At 37.4% G+C, this 24,861-nt stretch overlaps 3 protein-coding genes across 3 annotated transcripts in view; 1 reads left to right on the forward strand and 2 right to left on the reverse strand.

Moving 5' to 3' along the window:
• The window catches only part of LOC132104245 (CLIP-associating protein 2-like), a 52,603-nt gene extending 47,871 nt beyond the window's left edge, over positions 1-4,732 (reverse strand). Inside the window, 1 exon segment of the mRNA XM_059509566.1 lies at positions 3,862-4,732. Within this exon segment, the coding sequence (XP_059365549.1) occupies positions 3,862-4,059 (198 nt within the window). The 5' untranslated portion in view covers positions 4,060-4,732.
• A 1,570-nt stretch (positions 4,733-6,302) lies between these two features.
• Positions 6,303-14,314, reverse strand: LOC132104248 (F-box/LRR-repeat protein 2-like). The gene is made up of 14 exons (XM_059509568.1): positions 13,863-14,314; positions 13,196-13,257; positions 12,704-12,758; positions 12,526-12,600; positions 12,177-12,271; positions 11,856-12,020; positions 10,850-10,976; positions 10,681-10,755; positions 10,468-10,598; positions 10,325-10,385; positions 10,153-10,197; positions 9,081-9,137; positions 8,703-8,915; positions 6,303-7,807 (listed from the first exon to the last, which is right to left on the reverse strand). Exons 1-14 carry the CDS (start codon positions 14,109-14,111, stop codon positions 7,700-7,702), a joined length of 1,518 nt encoding a protein of 505 aa, XP_059365551.1. The 5' UTR covers positions 14,112-14,314; the 3' UTR covers positions 6,303-7,699.
• Positions 14,315-16,496: 2,182 nt separating this feature from the next.
• On the forward strand, positions 16,497-24,859 carry LOC132104249 (sushi domain-containing protein 5-like). Its single transcript, XM_059509569.1, has 5 exons — positions 16,497-16,934; positions 18,810-19,008; positions 22,167-22,276; positions 22,944-23,132; positions 23,312-24,859. Exons 1-5 carry the CDS (start codon positions 16,859-16,861, stop codon positions 24,742-24,744), a joined length of 2,007 nt encoding a protein of 668 aa, XP_059365552.1. The 5' UTR covers positions 16,497-16,858; the 3' UTR covers positions 24,745-24,859.
• The last annotated feature ends 2 nt before the right edge of the window (positions 24,860-24,861 follow it).

Genomic DNA, 24,861 nt, shown 5'->3' on the forward strand with positions numbered 1-24,861 from the left:
ATCTAATCAGCGGTAAATTCTATCAGGTGCGTGATGCACAAATCCATGCTCATTATCAGCGTTTATTTGCGCAGGTAGTCAGTTAACAGCGGCTCTGTGTAGAAACAGCTGCTCTATGTGAAATCACACACCTGATGGAATTTACCGCTGATTAGAGAACCGGCTTTACTGAAGAGATGCGCATTAATTATCGGATGATATTTATCGCGCACCCCTAGTTGTAAGTAACCTTAAAGATTCCTAAATGCATCTACTTTCAGAAAGCCAAATAAAGTGCTTTTGCTCTCACCTAGATACACATAGCATCTCCCTGACATGGCTGCTTCAAAACTAACTGCTCTTATTGAAACCACACCTTCTTTCTTTCCGTGACCATTTGGGCGGCATTATGCAAATATTTCCACATGGTGACGTGTTTGAATAAGCCGTTTTAGGAGGCATGGCAGAGTCTTAACTTTGATAAAGAAGCTTGTAACACTCCAAAGAGAAAGGAAAACTTGAAATCGCATCTTATGACCCCTTTAATGTAAGGGACAGAATTATATTTACATCGTTAAATTTAAGTTTACAGAAATTGTTCTTCCTTCTTCTGCCACTGTCAGTTATTCTCCAAACAGCATGTCACATTCAGTTATGACAGTCAGCAGTCAGCACAGTAAAACTCTCGCTCCAAGATGATATATTCCTGCGACTCCATGTTGCTTCAAGTTCACCGTTCTGCTTTGTGCCACGCTGTTTGAAGCGTTTCACATTATCAAAGTTTTGCACACAGAATGATTATAAGAAGCTTTTATTTTTTCCATTATTTTTTTTCTTATTGCTTATTTCCATGAATGTATTTTGTAAGAACATGTTTAAATTGAAATATGTGCAAAGACTTTTTTTTCCAAGACATTTTTTTTGCTGCTTAATTATACAGTCAGCTAGTTTAATTTCATAGCTATATTTTTATTAAAATGTAGTTTTTCTCTGTAAGTAGGAATTGAATAGTTAGTGGATTATGTTTAACCAAGGGTTTAAAAAAAAAAAAGTGTGACCATTTCACAAACACAGTATTGATATTCTTAATTTGGCATACTCTATGTAAAATTACACTACAAAAAAAGACTAAAAGATAACATCTTAATTATTTACTGAACCCTTAAATTAATCAATTATTTAATGAAAGTCATAAAAAAAACAGACAATCGTGATAATCATCATAATCGCCCTAAAACAATCGCAATAATGACTATTTTTAGACAATTAATCGTCAGCCAAATTTCAGAATCATGACAGCCCTAGTATCTGATACAGTATCTGTTACAGAGTTTTCTGTTGATGTGCGCGATGTCTTTAAGAAGGACTATTGTTATTGTGAATGAGTGGGTGAATGAAAATAAGAGACTGTGAGATAGACTTTATTTGAGGATTGCGGTAGGATCGCTGCAGTGTGTTTCTTGGCAGTGCAGGATGGAAGTTCACATTCCGGAGAAACAATCAAATATTCACTACATCCAAGAAGCTCCAGTTATGACCTATTTTAGGCAAAGCAGCCAGAGGGAATCCTGAGTAAGGACAACAGAGAGGGTGCACCTGAAAGGCAAAACTGGAAAACACCTGGGCATTTCATTTTGGAAACTGCTTAAATGTGTTTTAATTGGACAGCGTTCAACTTCACATTTATCAAAGAGGTCAGCCACACTTTAGGGATTAACCTAATGTTTTTTAAGTTAAAGGAGTAGTTCACTTTCAGAATGAAAATTCTGTCATTTACTCAGTCTGACTTTTTCCAAACCTGTAGGACTGCACAATTAAGAAATTAAATGGAAAAGGTGATAAATTGCTATTAGGGCAGAGGTAAATGGAGACAGAATTTTCATTCTAAAAGTGAACTACTCCTTTAATACAATCAGCAAGCATCTCTGGTTTCTTCCCTTGTGTGACTTATGGAGAAAAGACTGCGTGTGTAAATCAAGTTCAGTCTTAGATCATTTCTCAGTCTCACTGAGCTTTGTTAGCATTTAACTCTATATGAAGCATCACTTCTTGACCTGAAAAACGGGACGTCTATTACAGATACATTAGATTTCAGAACTAAACATAATCATAAATGTATTTTTAGTAATTAAATTTTTTGTAAATGTAAATGTTTGGGGTGGGTAAGATTATATTTTTTTTTTTTTTTTGAAAGAATTCTCTTACACTCACCACGACGGATTTATTTAATCAAAAATACCAAAAATTACAATAAACTATTTTTTTTATTTTAATTTTAAAATGTTTAATTTTATTTTACATTTTAAAATTGTATTTTTACCCTACCTTTCTTAATAATAAATTAAGAAAATGTTGCATTTAAATATACACAACAAATAAAATATTGATATTATAAACAAGTATTTAAATATGAGATTTTCATAATTTTTATCATAATTACATTAATTGTAAAATAATAAAATAAAATTACAATTTAGTTATAAATATGTATGCACATAACTACATTAATTTGGGATCAGTAAAAAATGTTTTAAATGTTTTTTAAATAAGTCTCTTACACGCTTACAATATTATAAAATATTACTAATTAAAAAAAAAAATTTAAATGTATAATTTATACCTGTAATGACAAAGCTGAAGTTTCAGCAGCCATTACTCAAGTCTTCTTCAGTGTCACATGATCCTTCAGAAATCATTCTAATATGCTGATCTGCTGCTCAAGAAACATTTCTTATTATCAATAAAAACACTTTCATAAAAAAATAATAATAATTTATATATATATATATATATATATATTTTTTTTTTTTTTTTGGCAACATTAAATGTCTTTGCTGTCAATTTAATGTGTACTTTCTGAAAAATGTAGGCTATTAAATCTAAAAATCTCACTTACCCTTAAGCCTTAAAACAGTGAAATGAAAACTAAATTATTTACACAGATATTTTAGTGGAGAGATGAAAACAATCTACCAGATCTTCAAAAACATGGCCAAAGAATTTGACACCCTGCATTTATCAAACCACATACATTTGTAGAATTCTGCAGCTGTGTCTCCAATTTATGAATCGCCCTCATCATTTCTAAAATCCAACCTCAATGAGTCACAGCCGTCTATTAACATCGGCCCCTGAAGACCAGAACTACCAGCTGAAGATAAAACAGATGAACGCCTAATGCTGCTTTTAAAACATCAATACTCATTCATATTTCACTTTTCGCTTCCCGTTTCAGCGTCACTGTTTGCAGAAGTGACCGTTTTTTCCTCAGCCTGTAACATCAGCAGCAGCATGAGCCAGCATAAAAGCTTTGGCTTGCATCCACAGGCCATTTAAATATGCTTTTCTTCTCAAGCTTTTCTTAATCAACACACACACACACACACACACACACACATAAAAGCAAGTGTAAATGGATTACTCATATCAACTGCAGTGACATTTGCCTTTACAGCCCCAGTGTAACAGAACAATGCCCCACGCGACCCTCCCCCATCCTCACAACACCCCCCACCAGCAAATCCACTCTGTCCTAGACACAAATGAATATGTAATATATGCACATTGATATTAATCTACTATTTGAACACTTTTTACCCAAACACTTCTACACACAAAAGCTTATTGTGAATACAATTACTTGAGCATTTTTCTGTCAGTTTGACAAAAAGGCACAGAAAATTAAATGTACAATCACATAAACCTGATGTATTTAGCGGTTTACATACAATAATACATTTTATGAGAATAAACTATTAGGTTTGGCTCACTCCAGAAACATGCAGGCATCCTTCATAACATACGTGCCCAACGGCTTATAACACACCTTTTATGACACTTAATTTAAATATACAACCCCAAAGCAGGTCACTCGCTGTGTACCTTGTAATTGCTGGAGTTGACCCATCCCGTCAGCTCATCTATGGTTTTATCCAGGCGGGTTTTGTCCTGCTCCACATCCCAGGACCTCTGCTGGTCGCTCAGGTAGTCTATGAGATCCGGGCCGACCTGCAGCCGCCGAGTCACGTCCTTCTGCAAAACCTGCTGATAAAAATAGTCCATGTTGTCATTTTCCTCCATCGGGACGCTTTGTGGTCAGTCCTCAGGTCGCGGCGAAACAATAACAACGACAGAGTGCCTGTCAAGAGTCGCGTAAACGGCACAAGAAACAGAAATGTGTGCAAAGAGGAAGTCAAATACTGCGCTTAAAGACAATCTGAGGGTGGCTGAAGTCTGTTGTCTTGTGCATTAACCATTCAGTAACGGAAAATAAACAACGTTGACAAAGGTTCCCAGGAACACATTAACGGATCCCCCGAACAAAAACGTGCTTCCACTTAACAACAGAGTGTGGGCGACCACGGACGCAAAGCGAAGTAAAAGAGATCCGCTGCGAGGCGCGTATAAAAACAGTTGAAATGTATCGGCTAACTCGGCTAACTTTAACCCTTATGGTCGGGTGTCCTGTGGCCTGCCGCCGGGGCTCTCCTCCCTCCAGGCGTCCATTTCAGAAAAGCCCGCTTCACGCCGCTCGGGTGATGAGTGGATGAGCCGCCAGGTCGCGCGCTAACTTCCACGGCTCTTCTGTTTACACTTAATCCAACAATAATCCGCTGTTTGACAGCTGCTCCTGAGCTCACGACTCGAGCACGAGCACTAGACCGCCGGTAACCGCGATAACGGAGTGTTGAAGAGCAAACGATCCCGACGAAGAGTTGGGCTGAGGCCTCGAGGTCCTTCAACGCCGCACAGATGTCCAGCATGATGCCTGAATGAAAATATGCTCATTTGGTAAATTGGTACACAATTCATTATTTATCAGAAGCTGTGCAGTGCGACAGCATCAGAATAGAGACAACATATATGTTTATTATATAGTATCAAGATAGAGAGACTATACATGTTTTATTGTTGTTGTTGTTGTTATTATTATTAATTTATCCAACCGGCTTCAATGAGAAGATAATGTTTCTGGTTGTTCCAGTAGGCCTATGTAGACACTTTTCCTTATGGTAGTGTTGACGGAATCACATTTGGTAACTAAGTTGTTGCATATTTTAATATATTACTAAATTATCATTACTTCTCAATTATAACAGACCTCTTCTTATTGTGATAATTTACGCACATAGACTTTCAAATAACCATTTTGTGCATTTAAAAGCACCAAGAAGATTATACTTTGAAAAATGCACACGCTTGTATCCATACAACACAAATTGTTCTTTTAAATATGCCCTTCCGTCTCCCCCTAGTGGCATTAAATGTATCTGTCAAACGTAATTAAGATGAAAGAATGAATGAATGAATGAATGAATGCATTGGCGATACATACCACATTAATAGAATGTACTAGATATTCTATACTACATACTATACTCCAAGCATACTACATTTTTAGATTATTACTTTGCAATATTATTAGGTTACCAAAATACATATCTATATACAACTATTTAGGTTTTTGTCTCAAGAGCTTTAGTACGCATGCTATAAAAAATCCTTACCCAATAATCTATTTTGTTCGTATTTGAATTTAGATCATGATCAATTTGATTATTTATTCGATTTTATATTCATTATAAAATCTAAAAATTAAGTAGTTTCAACTCTTATCAAAAGTGTTTTGACATTACTACTTGATCAGCCACATTTTCAACCATGCAAACGTGAATAACGTGACGTGAATGTCAACAATAAACAGAGTAGCATGTAACCATCCAGAATGTGACACACTGCTCAGATCTTTTATTTAAAGAAATGTCACATTAACCACCAGAACACAAGGACATTCAGGTAACATTTCATCTTTGTCAAAAAATATGGGAGAGAAGGAGGGGAACAAATTAACTGTTACAGAACAATACTAAATAAACTTCATTTCGCAGACAGGTTTAGCATTGCCCTCTAAAGTGGTTGAGATAAAGAATACTGGAATCACTGCTATATGCTTTGACAGGAAATGATGACATCATCATCACATCTAATGGCAAAACCCAACTTAAATAGGGGGAATATAAGAGAAAAAAATATGATGAACTACATCGCAGCCCTGAGCATTTCTGTGGCTGTAACCCACCCCTCCCTCCAGTTGCAAAATCGAAGGCACTCACACCGACAAAAAACATTTCCATTGAGTAGATGACCAACTCAGCAGCTGTTTTCATCTGCAAGACTCAACATTATTTTAAATATGCAATGTTACGCATCAAACCAATGTTGAACATCAGTTTTATGCATGAGACTTAAGGGATGAACTTACAGGGTCTGTTCAACCAAATATATTTTTTTGATCCACACATAAAGACAGGTTTGAAGATGGGTGAGAAGATAACAGAAGTTTAATTCTTTAATCACTTTAGTAACAGCTTGATATTTTTCCCTTGGCGTATTTGTACTGTTGAATTTTGTATAATTTACATATTACACTAAGATCTGATCTTGTTCACCCAAAAAATGAACACAGTGTAATTTTTTACTCATCTTTGTGTTGTTTCAAACTAGTTTGACTTTCTTTTGTGAAACACAAAGGATGACATTGTGTAGAATGAACATTGAATGGACACAAAAAATATTTTTTAAAATATGTTCTTCGTGTCCCATTGATAAAAGTCTTACAGGTTTGGAATGACATGAGGATGAGAAAAGGCTAACAGAAATTTCATTTTTGGGTAAACTATGCCTTGCGATGAGAATACTTTGAAATATTGAGGACATGCCTGAATAAGGAGTGTTCTGAATCCTGTCACATACCACAGTTACATATGCCTGGGCTTTCAATATTGCACTCAAACATTGTGAAACTTCTTATAATTTATTCCTGATGTATCCCCCCTCCCCCCACAACCCTTAGCACATGTATATTATCTAAATTTGAACATTCACATCAATCATGACGTACTGTAACACCACACTGGAGCAAAATCCACTTTATCTCACATGCACAATCTCAGTCCTTTTCTTCCCCTCGCTCGCTCACGTGATTTCAATTGCGATTTTTTTTCGTCCTCTCAAAATTATGGTGAGCACTAACAGAAAATCAAAAAACATTTTACTCCAGTTTTAATATGGGCTTATTCATTGTAGTGTTATATATTTTGTTTTTTATATTTAAACATTCACGCACACGCAAAACCATACAGAAACGCTCAAAGCTTCCTGCTCTCAGGTTCGAGAAAGTCACATGATCAATCGGTGGGAGGCGTATCCTACAAAGCTCCAGAAACTTGCATCCTGCTGCTCATTTCCTGTTGTTTCAATTTGCTCTCGTCGCAAGAGAAGGCATTCCTATTGGTTGAGGAAGAGGAGCAGGACGTAAACACTGTGTAGTCATCATAACGGCATCAAAATGCCTCAAAGTTCTTTGCGGATTCATTCTATATTAATTAGTCCCATAATGCTTTCAGTGCTTCCTTCAGTTTGTTTTCTATATATCCAAATATGAAATATTTTACATGGTAGCTCCTTGATTTTTCTTCTTTTATATCCAAGTAGGTGGTATTGTATGTGCGTAGTATTTGTACGTTGCATTGTGTTTATTTTGCGTAACTTGTTCAGGTCCATCCTGCTGCCAGGCAACCGCTCGATGAAGAAGCCACGCCTCCTGCAGCCACAACCCCACACAGCGTCTCGTCGTGGTGTGGAGCGGAGGCAGGGAGGAGTTTGGAAGTTGTCTGACAGCTTGACTTTCTATGGGATCTCCAAGAAGCCCCTCCTCCTGTCAGAGTATGACGCAGCATCGGCAGAGACGCTGTCCACCTCCGTGCACTGAAGGAGGGGGTGTGACTGGGGCAAAGTAAGCATGGACTTTGATCTCAGGAAGGTGAGCCTACAGGAGAAACAACAGCAGAATGAGCTAGAGTGCAGAATGTGACATGACAACTGAATTAAGGATTTTTTCTCTACACTCTGAAAAATAGAAAAGTCCAATCACTTGTCAAGTTTGGTATGGACCAAAACTCAAGACTAACACAGAAGACTTTAAATGGAAGATTTTAATAGAATAAATCTATAATAAAACAAATATATATATATATATATATATATAATATTTTAATAGATTTATTTTAAAAAAATTAAAAGGTATAAATTAATAAAATCAACAAGACTTCTACAGTAAACATAATATGAATAATAGATTTGTTGATAATATTACTAATATTACTTTTATTAATTATACAATTATCCCATTGTATATCATTTATATCGTTTGAGGTTGTAAGAACAACAGTCTCTATGATTATGATTGCGTACATGAAGCATGGCAAGACTTTATCGTTGAAGGAAAATAGCAGATGAAAACTGAAAGTAAATCATAAGGATCATTGAGCACCAATGAGGATCATGTCCAAACAACATAGAACTACTAAAGAAAAGTGACAGCAAACCTAAACCTGGACAGCTGGGGCACCAAAATTAACTTTAACATCTGGCCTGACCAGACTTGAATGTTATCAAACCACTGTGGGTGCTGTAAGCAGTGACAACTTACAAATGAGGCCCTTGTTTGACGTTTGTTCATAGATGGTACAGATTGTAATGTGAACAGTGTAAAATTTCTAAAATGTGAAAGTCCCATTATGGTGTTTTCATGACTGATCACTGCCGTTTGCACATTTGCATTCTGCACATAAATGGGGATCATTTTTGTCTTTATGCAGTTGTTACAGTTGAGACTATGTGTGGGAGTTGTGACATATCCATAGCCATTATTTTCCACAGACCCGGATTCGTTTGATGCCCGCGCGGGTGACCTGTTGGCAGTCATAGAGCTCAATGCGTTCCAGACGCTGGCAACTCTTGAGGTGCTCCAGTGTGTTGTCTGTGATCAAGGGGCAGTTGTCCAGCTCCACAACCTGCAGACGATCCTGACCACACACACTGCTGCTCAGGTGTCTGATTCCATCGTCTGTTATCAACTCGCAGTGAGACAGGCTCTAGAAAACACACACACACACACACACACACACACGCCAAACTGAGCAAGCTATAAAGAGTGAGCTTCTGAAAACAAATGGACATGCTTTATAATTCCTTTACAGAAAGCCATAAATAACAAGCACGGAAACAATCCTCCCTCACACTCTCTCTCAAACACTCACCAGCGCCTGCAGCCGAGGGCAGTGGATTGAGAGCTGAACCAGAGTGTTATCAGTCACCTGAATGGGACATACAGACACAGAACATTAATATTAGCATGCTGACTAATCAGGATAAATTGTTGCAAGTAAACAGACACAGCTCAACAGCAGTAAAAAAGAAGAAGAAATAAAAGCCTCAGAATACCTGGCTATATAGTAGAAGTACATTTTACTGTAAGTTTGACCTGTGCTGTTAGCAAAAGTTTTTTCACCTATTAATTGTATACATTTTTATACATTTAATATACTCAATAATGAATTCTAATATTTTATATTTTATGAATAAGAATATCAAAATGTTATTTATTTAGATAAATTGTTCACATTTCATTGTTTTTACATTGTTGAAACTTTATTTGTTTCATTATTGTTATTAGTGTTTACATTTTGTTGCAGGCTGTCTTATGACAACTTACCCCATAGAAATATAATACCGTTCAAGATTTTGATGTTAATAAGATTTTCTTTCTTTAGAGAAATGAATACTTTGATTCAGAAAGGGTGCATTCAATTTATAAAGTCACAATGAATGTTACAAAAGATTTATATTTCAAATAAATCACAGTTTCCATAAAAAATATTAAGCAGCACAACTTTTTCAAACACTGATAATAAGAAAAGTTTATTGGGCAAATCAGCATATCAGAATGATTTCTGAAATATTATATGACACTGAAACCTGCAGTAATGAATGCTGCTGGAAATTCAGCTTTGCCATCACAGGAATAAATTACATTTGAACATATACTGAAATAGAAAACTCTATTTTAGTGTATTTAATCAAATGTATGCAGTCTTTGTGAGCATAAGGAACTTAAAAAAAAAAAACCTTTCAAATGTCTTACCAACCCCACACTTTTAAATGATAGTTCATATTTATTATATATTATTATCTATAATGTATATATAGCAGCACGTTACTAATATACTAATTAAAAAATACCTAGATTTACCCTTCAGTGCTCAAATGTGAAACCGTCCATGATGACTAGGCAATATACACCAAAAGAGAACTTATGGATTTTAAACTCACCAAAATACATTCCTCTAAATCCATCTTCTCCAAATCATGACAGTTCTAAAACAGAAGGCATAGCTTGTTTAGGAATCCTGTCACATCAGCGATGCTTTCTTACACAAAGCTTGCTCTCTAAATCCAATGAGTTTATGTTTTGTAAGTTTGGGGTGTTTGTGTGATTACTCACTCTGGCAAGAACAGTAAAACCAGCATCAGTCACATGTGAGCAGCGAGCAGCCTCCAGGATCCTGAGGAAAACACATGAAATGTGAATGAATGACTCTGTGTGGGAATGTGTGCTTATCTGCGTACAGATGAAGAAAGCTTTACTTGAGCCGTTGGCAGTTGAGACCGAGGGCAGTCAGAGAAGCGTCTGTGATGTTGCTGCAGCCAGACACACAAACCATCTGCAGTTTGTGACAGCCACGGCACAAACTCACAAAGCCGTCATCTGTGATTTGCTGCAAGATGGATAAAACAACAAATTAAAAGTTTTTCATAAGCAATATTTAACAAAAGTATAGTAATAACTCAAAGTCTTACTGTGCATGATTGCATGTTGATTGTCATGAGCTCTGGACAGTGCTTTTGAAGATGCTTCAGTGCAATATCATCAAGCTGAAAAGACACATTTAACAATTATTATGTCACATTATCAATGATTTCATTCAAAGTGTTTTGTGTGAGTGTGTGCTTGTATATATGTATGTACCTGTGTGCAGCCTCTCAGAAACAGAGCTCTGACGCTTGTGCAGCCACGGCTGAGAGCCTCGATGCCATCACTCGTGATCTGATCACACCAGGACAGGTTCAGATTCTCCAACATCCGACAGCCCTCACTAGCAGGCAGAAAGAGTCAAACAAAATGCTAAGAAAATAACTTAAAAACAACACTGTACCACCTAACAAACCACCCAAAAAACTAAATTAAGTTATTTACAAAAGAAATAAAAAGGAAACTTTTAAACCACTAACCAACCAGTAGAGTAAAAAACAATACACAATTAATTTTTTGTAAAATGTATTGATTTATCAAATTATTAAAAAACAAAAAGGACATTTTTCTCCTTTTCCAGTTATAATAAAGCCCTGTTTAAGGATCATTAAACAATTAAAAATTTGTTTCCAAAACTTAGAATAACAAAAATAAAATAATAAAATAAATATGAACAATTATTTTCTTTTTAAAATTAGCTTTTTGCATTTCAAGCCATACCTTGTGCTGTTAAGATGTGGAAATATAAGCAGCAATTATCTTAAATTTCTATGAGTAAAGAATTGGTTTAAGTTTCTGTTTAAATATTCACTCCCAAAATTTCCGGTTTCACCAGCTCATACAGTATAATCTACTACAACTGTGGAAAAGAATCATTAGAAGAAATGTGGCAGAGGTGACAGACTTCTAATCATTAACAAAGTCACCCTCCTGACACAATGAAATCAAAACTAGGCTTTAATTTAACACTCCCCAATTAAGTTTGAAAGATTCCATAAAATCTAGTTTTTCAGTTTTGCAGTCTTTCACTTCTGACAAAATGAAGCAATAATATTGTTGTCCTGTTTTACACTCAAGGACATCAATTTTATGTCCAGTAATCATCATGATTTGTGCTAACCCAAACAGGACTTATTGGTCATGATATTTAACATTATTTACAGAATCAAAACCAATGACCCAGTCTAAATTTGGTCCCCCCTAGCCCTTATTACTGCCCCACCTTAAGGCCTTAAGAGCATGATTGGTGATGGACACGCAGGAGGTCAGGTCAAGGTGGCGAAGTTTGGAGCAGAACTTGCTAAGGCTGACGCAGGTGGAGTCAGTGATCTTGGTGCAGCCGTTGAGGTTCAGATGTTCAATGTTGCGACAGTTCTGAGCAAAGGTCCTGCCAAATCAAATGAAAACTCTTAGCTGCCAATGTTAAACAGAAAAACTATACAATAAAAACCAAATAAACATGGTCCAAAACAACAACAGCAACAAATAATCATTATACCATCTTCTAACCAGCCTCAATATGACAAAAAGTAATGCAGCTCACTTCATGGAGGCATCCCCCACACTGAGGCAGCCCCGAAGACTGAGCTGCCTCAAAAAACCCCCACATCGCTTCGAGATGTTCTCCACGACACGTCCCTAATAGAAAGACACAGAGAGAGAGAGAGAGATCAGGCACAGAGGATCAGGGATCTTACAGTCTATGGATTCAGTAGAAAAGCCTACTGATCCAGTGTTAATCCCACACACATAAAGCCCACAGGCAGACAATTTAAAGCACAAAGCAACATATTACTGATGAAGTACTAAGACACACAAAGCAAAAGCCAATAACACATAAGACTGTACCTGCAATTACAAACCAAACATTTACTTTACACATGCTTTTTCACCTCAATATCTGTCTGAAAGTTAAAGAGATCAATCTTCTGCCAGTTACTTCCATCCAATGCAAGAACATTCCACGCCTGTTCATCCACAGAAAAAGAGGAGGAAGCATTGTTAGAAAACTTAAAATCTTAATTCTAGACACTTTTGTTTCATTTTAACTAAACAAGCAGCTGAACATACCTTGGATACTTGGGCACACCGGCACAATGTAACTACATCCAGAAAGGAGAAAATCCTGAAATAAAAACAGAGACGTTTGATTACGTGTTTATTTTGTTTATTATTATTCTGTTTTTTCCTTGCTACCCACTTCCTGTAATCCTTTGATGATACATACAAAAGTATGTCAAGCTGATAAAGCAATTTGAATTTGGAAATTAAAAACAACAAAAAAATCAGATAGATAGCTAGATAGATAGATGGATAGATAGATGGATAGATAAAAGAACAACAGAATCTAGACAGACAGATACAGTAGATAGATAGAAAGATAGATAGATAAAAGAACAGAATCTAGACAGATAGACAGATAGATAGATAGATAGATAGATAGATAGATAGATAGATAGATAGATGATCAATACAGAGTCAGACATACAGATATTTACAAAATATATTACAATGTAATCTGCAATCTATTTCAATAAGAATGGTTAATTATGATGGGCTCACCGGAGCAGAAGCTCTTTGGGAAGTTTTTTGTTGATTAGGGCCTCGTCACTGTTTGAGAACACCTGGACAATATGAAATGACACAGATGAATTACATAAAGCTCACACAGCACCAGCTTCTCTCATGCACAATCAATATACCCAAACCAAAGCTGGTTCAGACACGCCTTGGCCTGGTGCAACTTCACCCAACACTTGTACAAGGACAAATAGCATCAGCGAGTGTCTTTGATAAAACTGCTTTGGGACATTTTCTAAAGCCCTCGCATTCAGGGCACGTAAGCAAGCCAATCAGCTTGATCTTAACTCCAAGAACACCGGCCAACTCTAATGTTAAACGGATTCAGGCGCAGCGCCCGTTGCTGACACGGTCAGGTGGTGCCGTTGTGTTAGGACGGGATTACCCTTGACGAACAAAAGCCTAAATACGGCAGGCAAAAATAGAACTCTGCTCGGTCCAAAACACACACACACAGTACCCTTGCAGACATACACGCGCGGGCACGCACGCACGCAGTCAGTCACTCAAGCGCGCGCGCCCACCAACACAAACAGACGCTTAAACACACTGTCATCGATCAGACAGCCTGCCACCGCCCGTTTTCGTTTTCCCGAGAAAACTATCGCGGTTCAACGACCAGGTCCACAGTTCGCTTGACATGAGTTACCTCAAATCTGCTCTTGGTGATGCCGTTCATGTCTGTTGCAGTGTCAATAATAAAGACAGTCCTCGGCGAGCTCTGCGCACAGCGACGTTTGCGCGTTTTGTCAACGCTGGCGATCAAACTATTGTGAGACAGACGCGCAGCTGTAACGTGTGGCCTGCGAGCCGTTCGTGTCTGCTCTGGTAACCGGAGAAATCCCGGGCTGGCCGCCGTCCGTGAACCATCACACAGGCAAAATAACAATAATAACATGGACGGAGCAGACTGCTGCTCTAACCTCACTTCCGCCTCCCGAGCTGCCTCTCTGACTACATTTCCGCTCGAGCGCAAATTCCTGCCTTAATCTTCGAACGACGCCAATAAAATGAAAGAGGTGTCTGGCAAATAAGCTTAAAGAATAATCCTTTTTATTAAAACTGGAGTTAAGAACACACTCGTGCGCTCCAGGTGTTCTAAAGAGTGGCTGACGTGACGTCACTTTTGCGGGAAAAACACGCATGGTGGGTTTGTTTTGGTACTGCTGTATGAATTTGCATAGGCGTTTCGTGGTTAGGACGCAAATGGATGTGTAGGTAAATGAAAAGCAACACTTTATTCATACAGAATAAAATGTATTCATACAGAATTAAATGTCATCGACAATATTTTGGCACAATGTCTCTGTTAGCAGAGCAGATGTGCATTGAGAAAATATGCATTAGGAAAATATGGTGTCAAATTTTATTCAATTTAATTTCGACTCATCTAACCAACACACACAAGTAAAACATTTCCATATTTTACTGCATTTACGTATTTGTCATTTCATTTTAAATGTCCCAGATGTTAAACTACCTGAAACCAATTAGCTGAGACTTTATAGATGATTGACAGTTGAATAGTAATAAAATTTTTGCTGTCTGTTTACACAAGTTTGTCTTCAGCAATATCATGATGACGTGCAAAAACGTACTTTGGAAGTATAAATTGATTAATAAAAACAATGTATTATTTTATCTGGGAAATGCAGCTAAATTCAGTAATACTTAAGTAAGTAAGTTGTTGTTAACAAACAGTTTTTAACAAAAAATTTAACAGCCCTGAAAAATCAGAAAGTCTGAATGTTATAAAATGCTGATTTCTGTTTTTGAAAAGGCACTAAATGTGTGTTTTTGCACTGCAGTATTTCTGGTCAACAACAGAGGGCGAAAGAGAGCCACATTGCAAGTGAGTTTGGACCTTACATGATTTTCGGTCTGTGAATGGCGCTCGTTATTCAGCATCACAACATGATGTGTTTAATAGGACTATTTAATATAAGGTACTATCCAGCAAGATATGCAATTTGACCCTAATGTGTAGATGTTGGTTCTAAAACCTCTTTATTTTTGCATCAGTTTGAGGCTGGAAAAGACTCCAGAGCTAAGGAGTTTGGTTAAAATGGAATAAGTTTAACAGCACTGTTACTCTTCCTAGGAGTGACATCCAACAAAAATCACTCAAAGAGCAAGATTCCAGAAGGTTCCAAAGAACCCCAGAAAAATATCATCATCTGGAGGCCTCTCTCGTATTGGCTAAGGCTGTCCTGGACTCCACCATCAGAGACTGAACAAGAATGGTGTGCATGGCAGGACAACAAGATGGTATCCAAGAACATTTAGCCAAAGACTGTGTGAATGAGCCAGAAGACTATGAAAAGAATGTTTTTTTTGTCAACAAATCAATGTCAGAAATAAAATGGATTGATATAAAGGAGTGTTAAATAGGACCAAAAAAAGACATTTAACAGCTAACAGTGGATAATCTCAGAATTTTGGCTAATGTTCTGGCAAGGTTCTCTTAAAGTTAAGAACAAACATTATTCAGTAGCATTAAAAGAATGTTCAATTTAAATGTAATTTTCACAACTTAATAGGAACATTATAAAAGCATTCTTAGATCATCTTTTTGTAAGTCTGTCAGCTGTTTATTGGTGGGTTTGTTCCTCTGAACCAAGATGTCTTGCCTTTATTGAGATAATTATGATCATTTTGCTTAAATATGCAGCGTTTTCCTTTTTTGTTTAACTTTTGGTGAAGAACTGATCTCAGTGTTGTTCAAATTTATGCAGGTTCACAAATGTTCTAGCAGAACTCTGTATATGTGTGTGCCGGCTTAAAGCTGTAATTGTTTGGCTAATACCTTGACTAAATAATAAGGTTAGGAATTTTGGATCACACATAGCTTTGTTACTGAAGTAAATAACATCAGAAGCTGTTCAGACAAACTCAGTCTGCGCTGGCCACAATCCTGCCACTTACTCACTAAAAAACGAACATACTTGCTAATTCAAACTCTCTATCGCTTTCTCCAGCATAGAGGTACACATAAAAGCCTTTACAATTGAATGAATGTGAGTGGGAGTGTGTGTTTGTGGGTGGTTTTGGTGGACCAAGACACCCATTATGCTTTCGCGTCACATAGTGTCCAACAGTGCCCATATTAGGCAGCTTCATCAAAGTTAATGTGTCCTGAGGTTGGCCCCAAGAATTTAGAACACAGACACAGTTGGTTTTGTCCTGCTCGTTCTGAACTGACATGCAGCCAGGTGCGCTATGGTGACAAGAAGACTCACCAAAATTTAGGGTCCGTTCCTAAAAAAGAAAAAAACACATTACACGGTGACAAACTTTCCTCTGTGCCAGGGAACCTCTGAGCCGGACTCCCCACGGCACTGGAACAATCCCAGTGCTTAGAGTCTCTGTTCTCATGCGGCACCAAACAGGTTCTGAGTCATGACGTATTTATTGACAACCCCGTGCGAGTTTTCGCACGAGCGCACTAGCAGTTCGGTAATGTACCTCTTGGTCAGTTAAACCTCCCCTTGCACCTCTGTCACTGCGTCTATTAGATCTTTTCTCTCTGCTGTTGGAATCATCGGACCTGTCCGTTTGGAGAGCGCAATTCAATTTGGATTTTTCACCTTTCCTGACAGATTTGGAAAAGTTTTACCTCAGTTATTCCAGAAGCACTGTTTCAGCATGGGGCGAGTCTGTCACCGAGAGCTCGCACTCCTGTCGCTGCTTGGATACTTGGCTTGCCTGACGCGCGCGGACGGTGGGTTGCTCTTGATGATCTGGGTGCGGTAATTTGTTTCACGCGCCATTGCAATACGCGTTTACGCGAGGTGATGAATGGACGCGTGCGTTGCGTGTTCCAGCTTCCAAAGATTAGAGAGTTGTGTGAATGTCATATTTGTTCTTAGTGGTCCTTAGGAGTGTATGTATATATAAATGTAATGGTCAGTGACCCATCTTTGTTTGTTCTATTACGTTATTTAAAAGTACTTATCAAATCAGCCAATACAGATTGACTTGAATACATTTAAGTTTTAATAATTTTATAATGCAACTAAAAAAAGTCTAAGTGCTGTCTGGAATTCAAAGCTCATTCAAAAACTGAAATTCTTGAGGAAAAAAGAAAAATGTTACTCTGTAATAAGTATTATTTATCAAATTATTATTATTTTTTTGGGAAAAATATTAATATTTAAAATCATTTTGTTTTTTTGAGAAAAAATCTCATTTTAATGAACTAGCCTACTTAGTTCAAGTCGAATGAAAGAAAACTTATTTTCATGACTGATTTTAGTAAACTAAAAATAAAAAAGAGGTTTACATGTTTTTGGTTTGGTGTTGCAGGCTAGACATTTTTTCTTTTTAAACATTTTCTATTATATACAGCAATCCAAACACAAAAAATTAAGCATCTATTATGTTTTGTCTCATAGTTTTAGAGTCTAAAAAAGAGGCTCTTAATATTGTATGTAGAAATATGTTAAAGGACATTTGACTGGCCTTTCTCACACATTCATGTTTGCTGTCATAAATTCAATTTTAGTTGTTTAATCAAAATCCTTTAACTAAAGATCTAATTCATCTGCCACAAACACCTAATATCTTCACATCAGCATAACAAGACTCCTCAATATGACACTAATGAATTTGTAACAAACGATTGATAGATGACAGGTTGTTTTTATGGTGGGTCAGCTTGATTAGTCAGACTTCTGAACATGACCTAGTCTGGATTTACCTCACTGACACCAACCTGCTAACTTTATCTGTTCAATTCAACTTTTTCCCAAATGATGATGTTAACTCATATGCATTTTTTTAGACATGATGGTAAAAAATGTTCGGTGACATGTTCACTTAACCTCGGTTTAATATTGATCTAAAATTATCTCAATTTCAGATGGTTTAAAACAGCAGCTATTTTAATTCCTCTATGTGAGACTGGGACAAACTAATGATGTAATTAAGAAGATGCCTTATGGGAGTGGAGCTTGTGATAAAAATGGATTTATGTTTGTACATTCTAACATTTTATTTCTTTATTTTTTGTAACAATGCCAAAGAAGAAACATTTTGTGTTCCTTAAAAAAAACCTTTCAGTAAACAGTTCTTAAAATAACAAATCTTCTTAGTGCAAAGAGCTTCTTAATAATCTAAAGAACCTTTTTTGACTATAATCAGCTTTTTGTGCAATGGAACAGTTCCATAGATGCCGATAAAGAACCTTTATTTCTATAGTGTATGTTGATTAATTTTGAACCTGATTTCTGTTTGTCTTTGTATTTATTGTACATCTCTGTTACTTTAACCCTCAGTTGGTATAGTTTTACACCTTCACACTGCCCAAAACACTGATAAATACACTTTATATAGTAACTGAACTTATTCAGGGTATCCTGCCCTTTAAAATGGCCTTTTGACATACAAAGCTCTTTGGTGCTGTAATTCATACCATTCATACCACCTTTACGTATCATATCAACTTGCTGCGGTTGTATCCTTGCATTCTCCTAATTTCTTGATGTCTTTCTCATTTCACCTGTTTGAGGTAATGTATTCTCACTAATTTAATGTAAAATGTGCATTCTAGCAGTGACACTATTTACGCTTTTTGTTTTTGTTGTTGTTTTACCAGTCTCTCCATTAGGACGTGTGTTCTTACTGGAATTGGAGAGTTTTTCAAAAGGTGGACAGGAGAAAGGGTTCGAGGCAGCAACACATGCCTGTGTGGCTCAAGGGGCCCGGGTGGCATCCAGGGCCGACCTGCATCATGCAGTGTTGGAATGTGCCTTCTCAGCCTGCACGCATGGTTGGCTCTCCGGGCCGAGCATTGGGTAAGAACATTAATTACCTGAAGAACAGATGCTGTCAATCAAAATGTTGATTTGTTGAACGGGCATTTTTTGAGCCACAATAATGAGATGGCTTGCTTGCGTATATCTGTGTTTTTCTGTGTGATTGCAAGACAGAGAGAATCCTACCTGTGAATTCAGCTAGAACATTCCTATTTACACCTCAGGGCCTGAGAGAAATGGACCTGAGCTGCTGTGAGGAAACACATCAGCACCTTCCATGTGTTCATTTTCTGTGCTGCTCCATTGCTGAGGTGTATTACTTTACCACTGAGCACAAGTCCCAAAATAATTATCACATTGAGAATTTGGTGCATACGTATTTCATTTTTTAAATGAAATCCATATAGAGTGCGCCCGAAAAGTATTACTAAAGAAGTACATAAAATACTTCGTAAATACTCAGTTATACTCAGCCCGTGACGAGCAGGTGCAGGTGTGACTGCTCGGTTTCCAGGGTGACGCTGATGAGAGCCCGGGACACGTGTCACCCCCCAATATATATATATATATATATACACAGTACTGTGTGCAAAAGTCTTAGGCCATTAGTATTTTCACCAACAATAACAAGAAAATGGATATGGAAAATGTTGATTTCATTTAGTTAAGTTAATAGAAGTTAATTAATAAAATCTATTTATGGCATTATTTTGGCATCCTCACTTTACAGCATTTTTACACAAGTGCCTAAAACTTTGCTGGTTTCTTGAAGGGTAATATACGTGTGTGTGTGTGTGTGTGTGTGTGTGTGTGTATATATATATATATATATATATATATATATATATATATATATATATATATATATATATATATATATATATATATATATATATATATATATATTCTTGTGGAGACATCTCTCACCCCTGTGTTCGTTTGCTGGGTTTATGAAGCCAGAGCTTGATGGGGCGCAGGTGTGGCCGCTCAGCCCGTGACGAGCAGGTGAAAGCTGTCTTTTGTGTTCATGAAGGGTCCATATATGCATTATTTAAAATACAGTAAAATTTATTGTAAAATATTATTACAATTGAAATACTTTAAAATTGGAAACTGGGACAGGTTTTTTGCATAGAAAGCTCAAAATAACACCATTTGTTAGTGTCACACATCAGTTTAATAAATCCTTGCTTAGTAATTAGTATGTATTACTGAACTTAATAATAACAATAATATATTTTTGCTTATGGCGAGACACTGCAGGTGAATAGCTAAAAAAAAAAACTAATAGTTATCACCTTACTTACTAAGTTGATTGATTACATTGATAATTGCAAACATTTTTTGTATTACAAGTTTTCTAAAATGTTATGCTTAAATATGCAAATGAGGCATTATTTAATGAAATATGTGCTAATTTGCATACATTTCTTGTACCAAAATCTGAACACTGCATGGTCAATTTAAAAAAAAATTTGACATATTAGAGTCAAATGTTTTTATAGAGGGAATTGTGTGTAATTGTTTTTGACATATTAGAGTCAAATGTTTTTACAGAGGGAATTGTGTGTATCTCATTTTATCACTCCATAATTCAGAAAATACTCTGAATAGCTGGAAAACATATTTTCCACAATTTTTGGGGGAATAAAATGTTGTATTTAATCAAGAAAATTATATATGAACAAATCCCTTTGTAAAAACCTTTGGAATATAGACAGTAATAAATATGTAAACTTTGGTGTGTGTACGTGCTTCTGAAGTGAAGATTTATGGCTCAGTGTTGGAGAAAAAACTCATTTTGAGAAAATGGCCTTTACAAATATGTATTGTGATTGAAATCTATTGACACAAATAGATAAAGTGCTATAAAATAAATACTTAACAGTGTCTTTTGGATGTTTTATGTCCATTAGTCTGAAAAAACACTTTATGAAAAGCCAAAAAGCCCAAAATCTAAAAATTGTTTTGGCCTGCAGTGCCCCCCCCTTAAATAGAAAAAATAGGATGGAATGGCAATGGGGTAAGAGAAATAAGCTTAATTCAAGATATAAGCATTTTGTTGACATCATAAATTTGTGAATGTTTGAAGCCTTTGTTGGAAATCACTTACATCTGCAAGTTTTGCCAAAAGGAGTGGCCTTCCCGTCAGAACAACCTATAGATTACACATGGATTTCTCGGTCGTGACACATAAATTTCACATAGATGACATACATGTGAAAATCTACCTCAGTGCAGCTGAGCTTTAATCACTAAACTTTGACACTAGGTGTTTCCTAGTAACTTAACACTGTCTCAGGAGAGTTTGGTAAAGACTCAAGCAGTCCGGTTGTGGCTTGAGCCCCCCTCTGCACCCACTCTGACATACCCACATGCTCATAATTCTGATTAAGGCCTCACAGCTGAGTGCAAAAAGGTGAGGTAAGCAACTTACTTCCCTCGCAAACATTTGGAGGAATGTCACTAACATAATTGGGACAAAACAGACAGACATTCTTGGTTGTAGATATGCACGGTATATATTTAGCAACCTTGACTGACATCTTGAAGTCAAGTTCTAAATAACTGATAGTTCTGTTTGAAATAATTGTAAATGCAAACGTCACTTTTCTATTTTAATGCAGCACTTCACTATGTTGTTTGGCAACTGCAAACATCCAACAGTTAAAAAAATGAACAATTGTTGATTAACTATTGATCACTATTAAATAGGTTTTTGGCACTGTGTTTCTCATAGTTTACAAACACAGCTTTTACCCTTTGGTGAAATCACTGTACTGCAGGGGTTTTCCAGATTTTTGATTCCAAGGACCCCAAATATTACCAGTTTCTTTTGGCTTATTGCATATTTTAATCACTCTTGCATTTTTGTTCTAATAGACACACAATCAAAGAGTGGTACTGGCCGACACAAGCTTTGAAAACATACACGCGCACGACAGAAATCAGACCTGTTATGTAAATTTATACAAACACTGGAGACATTAGCAATGTGATAATGATATACGGCATATGTGTGTGTGTGTGTGTGTGTGTGTGTGTGTGTGTGTTTATGTGTTAAAATAGTACATTGTCTGCCTATGTAAGCAGAATTTAACAGTGACATCAAGTCTGTTTCCTTTATAAAGGAGAAGACAAAAAACTGAGAAAGAATTCCTTTAATTTACTTCCAACTTGCCGTCATGTGATTTCAGGACTACAGTATGCAGCGGCGTCCCGGGGAGTTTGAGGCCAGTTGATGTGCAGTTGCAGAATTTAACTGCGGACACCGAGAGACTGGGCGTGTTCTGTGTGAAAGAGAGCGGTCAGTTTTAAATCACTGAAACAAAGAAACTGGAGAAGGGGACTGTGTTTTTTCACTTATGAGGGATCATGAGGGACTATTTTCATGTAACACATTCCAAAATACTTTAGCCTGTTTCATACCGCATGTAAAAGCAGAAGAGCAAAAGCATGTGTGTGAGTAGAGTTTCAATGCCAACACAGGAGTTTTCAAACTATTTATGTCAAGGACCCACAAATATGATCTTCTTATGAGAGACTCCTCTCATAAAGAATAAAATAAAAGTAGTTATGTATTTTCAAGTGTAAAGACATTTTTTGTATGCATATATAAAACAGTTTTTGTTCTCACGTTTTCTCAAGGTAAAAAAAAAAATCTGACATAATCCGGACCATTTAAGGCGTTTATGGCTAGTTTGATTCACATAAGATTCTCACAAGACAAACATGCTATAACTATGATAATTTATGACTGGACTATAAAAGGATTATTCAGTATATTACCCTAGAAATTACTTTTATTTTCTGTAGCTACCTGCAGAAATACTGTAAGAATGTGAGCAAGTGTGCAGTGTGAAACATTTACATGTAATTTATCCTTTTCACTTTATGCACTTATTCTTTTATCATTTTTGACAAACTCTTCTCCTTCATGACTGACCTTATTCAACGTCCCTTTCATCCACCAGATGCTCCATGTGGGCAGCCACCTTCATTCCCAAACTCACATCTGCAGGGGAAAAGTGGGCTCCACCTAGGGGGTGAACTTCTGTATGCCTGTGACCCAGGACACAAACTGCCCAATGGAGATACAGCCTTCAGCCTGCTTTGCGACAGTTGTGGAGAATGGTACGGCCTGGTGCAGCATTGCATCAAAGGTGAGCTGCGAACACAATGATGAGATTAACCCCCCCCCCCCCCCCCCGCCCCCCCCAAAAAAAAAAAACATGCAGAATATGAGACAGAGGTTCCAAGATACTAAATTCTTGAGGTTCAAAGGGTTTATTTGGCTTTTGGGTGTAGCTGTGTAGTTTTCAATATGTTTTATTTGTTGCAGATGATCCTGAAGGCCACATCGACTATGAAGATAAGTTCACAGATGGCTATCTTCTTGAGAATCCGAGGGAGGAGCATCATATTTCTTTGAATCCAGGAGGAACACAGTCCACTGATCATGAAGTAGAATCCTCTCCTGAGCCTGAGCAGACAGTCATATCTGAGGAGGAGAAAGAGAATGATGAAGATTTAACAGTATCAGTAACTGAACCTCCAGTGTCTCTACTCAGTCAGAAGCACATGTTCTGGTTCCCTTCAGAGGCCTTCAAGGAAGAGAAGGAGCAGCCGGGTATCACCACTGATTCTTCCTCTATTAAAATTCCCAATGAAGACGAGAGCCACGTGACGGTCAAAACAACCTACAGCCAATCTGGTCCTGACTTGATCACAGAGGAAAGTGACTATCCGACAGATCCTCCCACCAGTGAACCTGCCAGTCCCAGTGTCGGCGGCACAGACGAGTCCTGGCTAGATGGATACCCTGTTACTCAGGATGAAGATAAAGCTGGAGGTGAGTCCACGGGGGAGGTGGGGCCAGAACAAGATGCAGAGTCAGAAACAGAGACCTTGACTGGCCACTCGGAAGTAGAGGGGTTTGAGGATTTAACCAAAAACCCTGTGGAAGAAGAGAAGAGTGGTTGGATTGACAGCCCTGCGGAGGAAGAAGAAGGAGCAATTAAAAAGGACACAAACCACAGAAAAGGAGACGATGAGGAGCTTGGAAAAAGGACAACCAGACTTGAAAAGGTAGAGTCTGTTGTAGCACGTTATGAGGAAACAACTGAAGGACTTTCAGAAGATGAAATGGGGAAAGAAACGTACACACCAGAGGAAACAGACTTGGGGTTTGATGGTCTTACTGATAGTCCAAATGGTGTGGAGGTGAAGCCCACCACCTCCATTACTCAGATCACAACCAGTTCAGATGATATTGCTGTACACAAGTGGCTCATGCCACACACACCGGCTTCTGCTCCTGAAAATGTGAGTGCCAGTCAAGGCGGGCTGGGCCCTAAGAAAGCATCCACACCTTCTGGGATGGTACATCTGGATGGTACACCTGATTATATCACCAGCATGCCCACTCCTGTTATTAGGGATCCATGGGAAACCATTGATAACCACTTCCTGGAGCACATTCCTGTTCAAGTCCCAACTGAAACCCCTGAAAATCGGAGTGTGATGGAACGTGGTGGAGATCACAACCTGGATCAACAGGACCAAGCTGGAGAGGCTGCTTGTGCAAAAGACCCATGTCACGGTTCAGGCCGCGGGTCCATGATCGCAGCCATTATTATTGGCATCGTAGCAGTAGTAGTGGGTGTGGTCTTAGGGGTGTGGTGTTATAAAAAGAGGCAACAGAAGAGCTCGCACTACCAGCTTAATGGAACTAACAGGCAAACACAGAGCATTGAATTACAACAGACTGTGTGAGATCGTATCTATCGCTCTATCTATCGTTCTATATTTCTATCTAATGCTAGTCTATTGTTCTTTTCTTCTCATGTTTTATATCAAAGCTTTCTCTAACTGACATTCAAAGTTTAAAAA

Source organism: Carassius carassius, chromosome 25 (genome assembly GCF_963082965.1).
Source record: "Carassius carassius chromosome 25, fCarCar2.1, whole genome shotgun sequence".
In the NCBI taxonomy this organism is placed as follows: Eukaryota; Metazoa; Chordata; class Actinopteri; order Cypriniformes; family Cyprinidae; genus Carassius; species Carassius carassius.

What these genes read in the sequence shown, in the direction of transcription:
- LOC132104248 (XM_059509568.1), bottom strand. Translation starts at nt 14,111, where the DNA reads ATGTTATTATTGTTATTTTGCCTGTGTGATGGTTCACGGACGGCGGCC. An exon ending in CATGCTCTTAAGGCCTTAAG is followed by an intron (nt 10,977 to 11,855) that starts GTGGGGCAGTAA and finishes TCTGCCTGCTAG; the next exon opens with TGAGGGCTGTCGGATGTTGG. An exon ending in ATTTAGAGGAATGTATTTTG is followed by an intron (nt 9,138 to 10,152) that starts GTGAGTTTAAAA and finishes TGTCCCATTCAG; the next exon opens with GTGACTGATAACACTCTGGT.
- LOC132104249 (XM_059509569.1), top strand. Translation starts at nt 16,859, where the DNA reads ATGGGGCGAGTCTGTCACCGAGAGCTCGCACTCCTGTCGCTGCTTGGA. An exon ending in CTCTCCGGGCCGAGCATTGG is followed by an intron (nt 19,009 to 22,166) that starts GTAAGAACATTA and finishes ATGTGATTTCAG; the next exon opens with GACTACAGTATGCAGCGGCG. An exon ending in GGTGCAGCATTGCATCAAAG is followed by an intron (nt 23,133 to 23,311) that starts GTGAGCTGCGAA and finishes TATTTGTTGCAG; the next exon opens with ATGATCCTGAAGGCCACATC.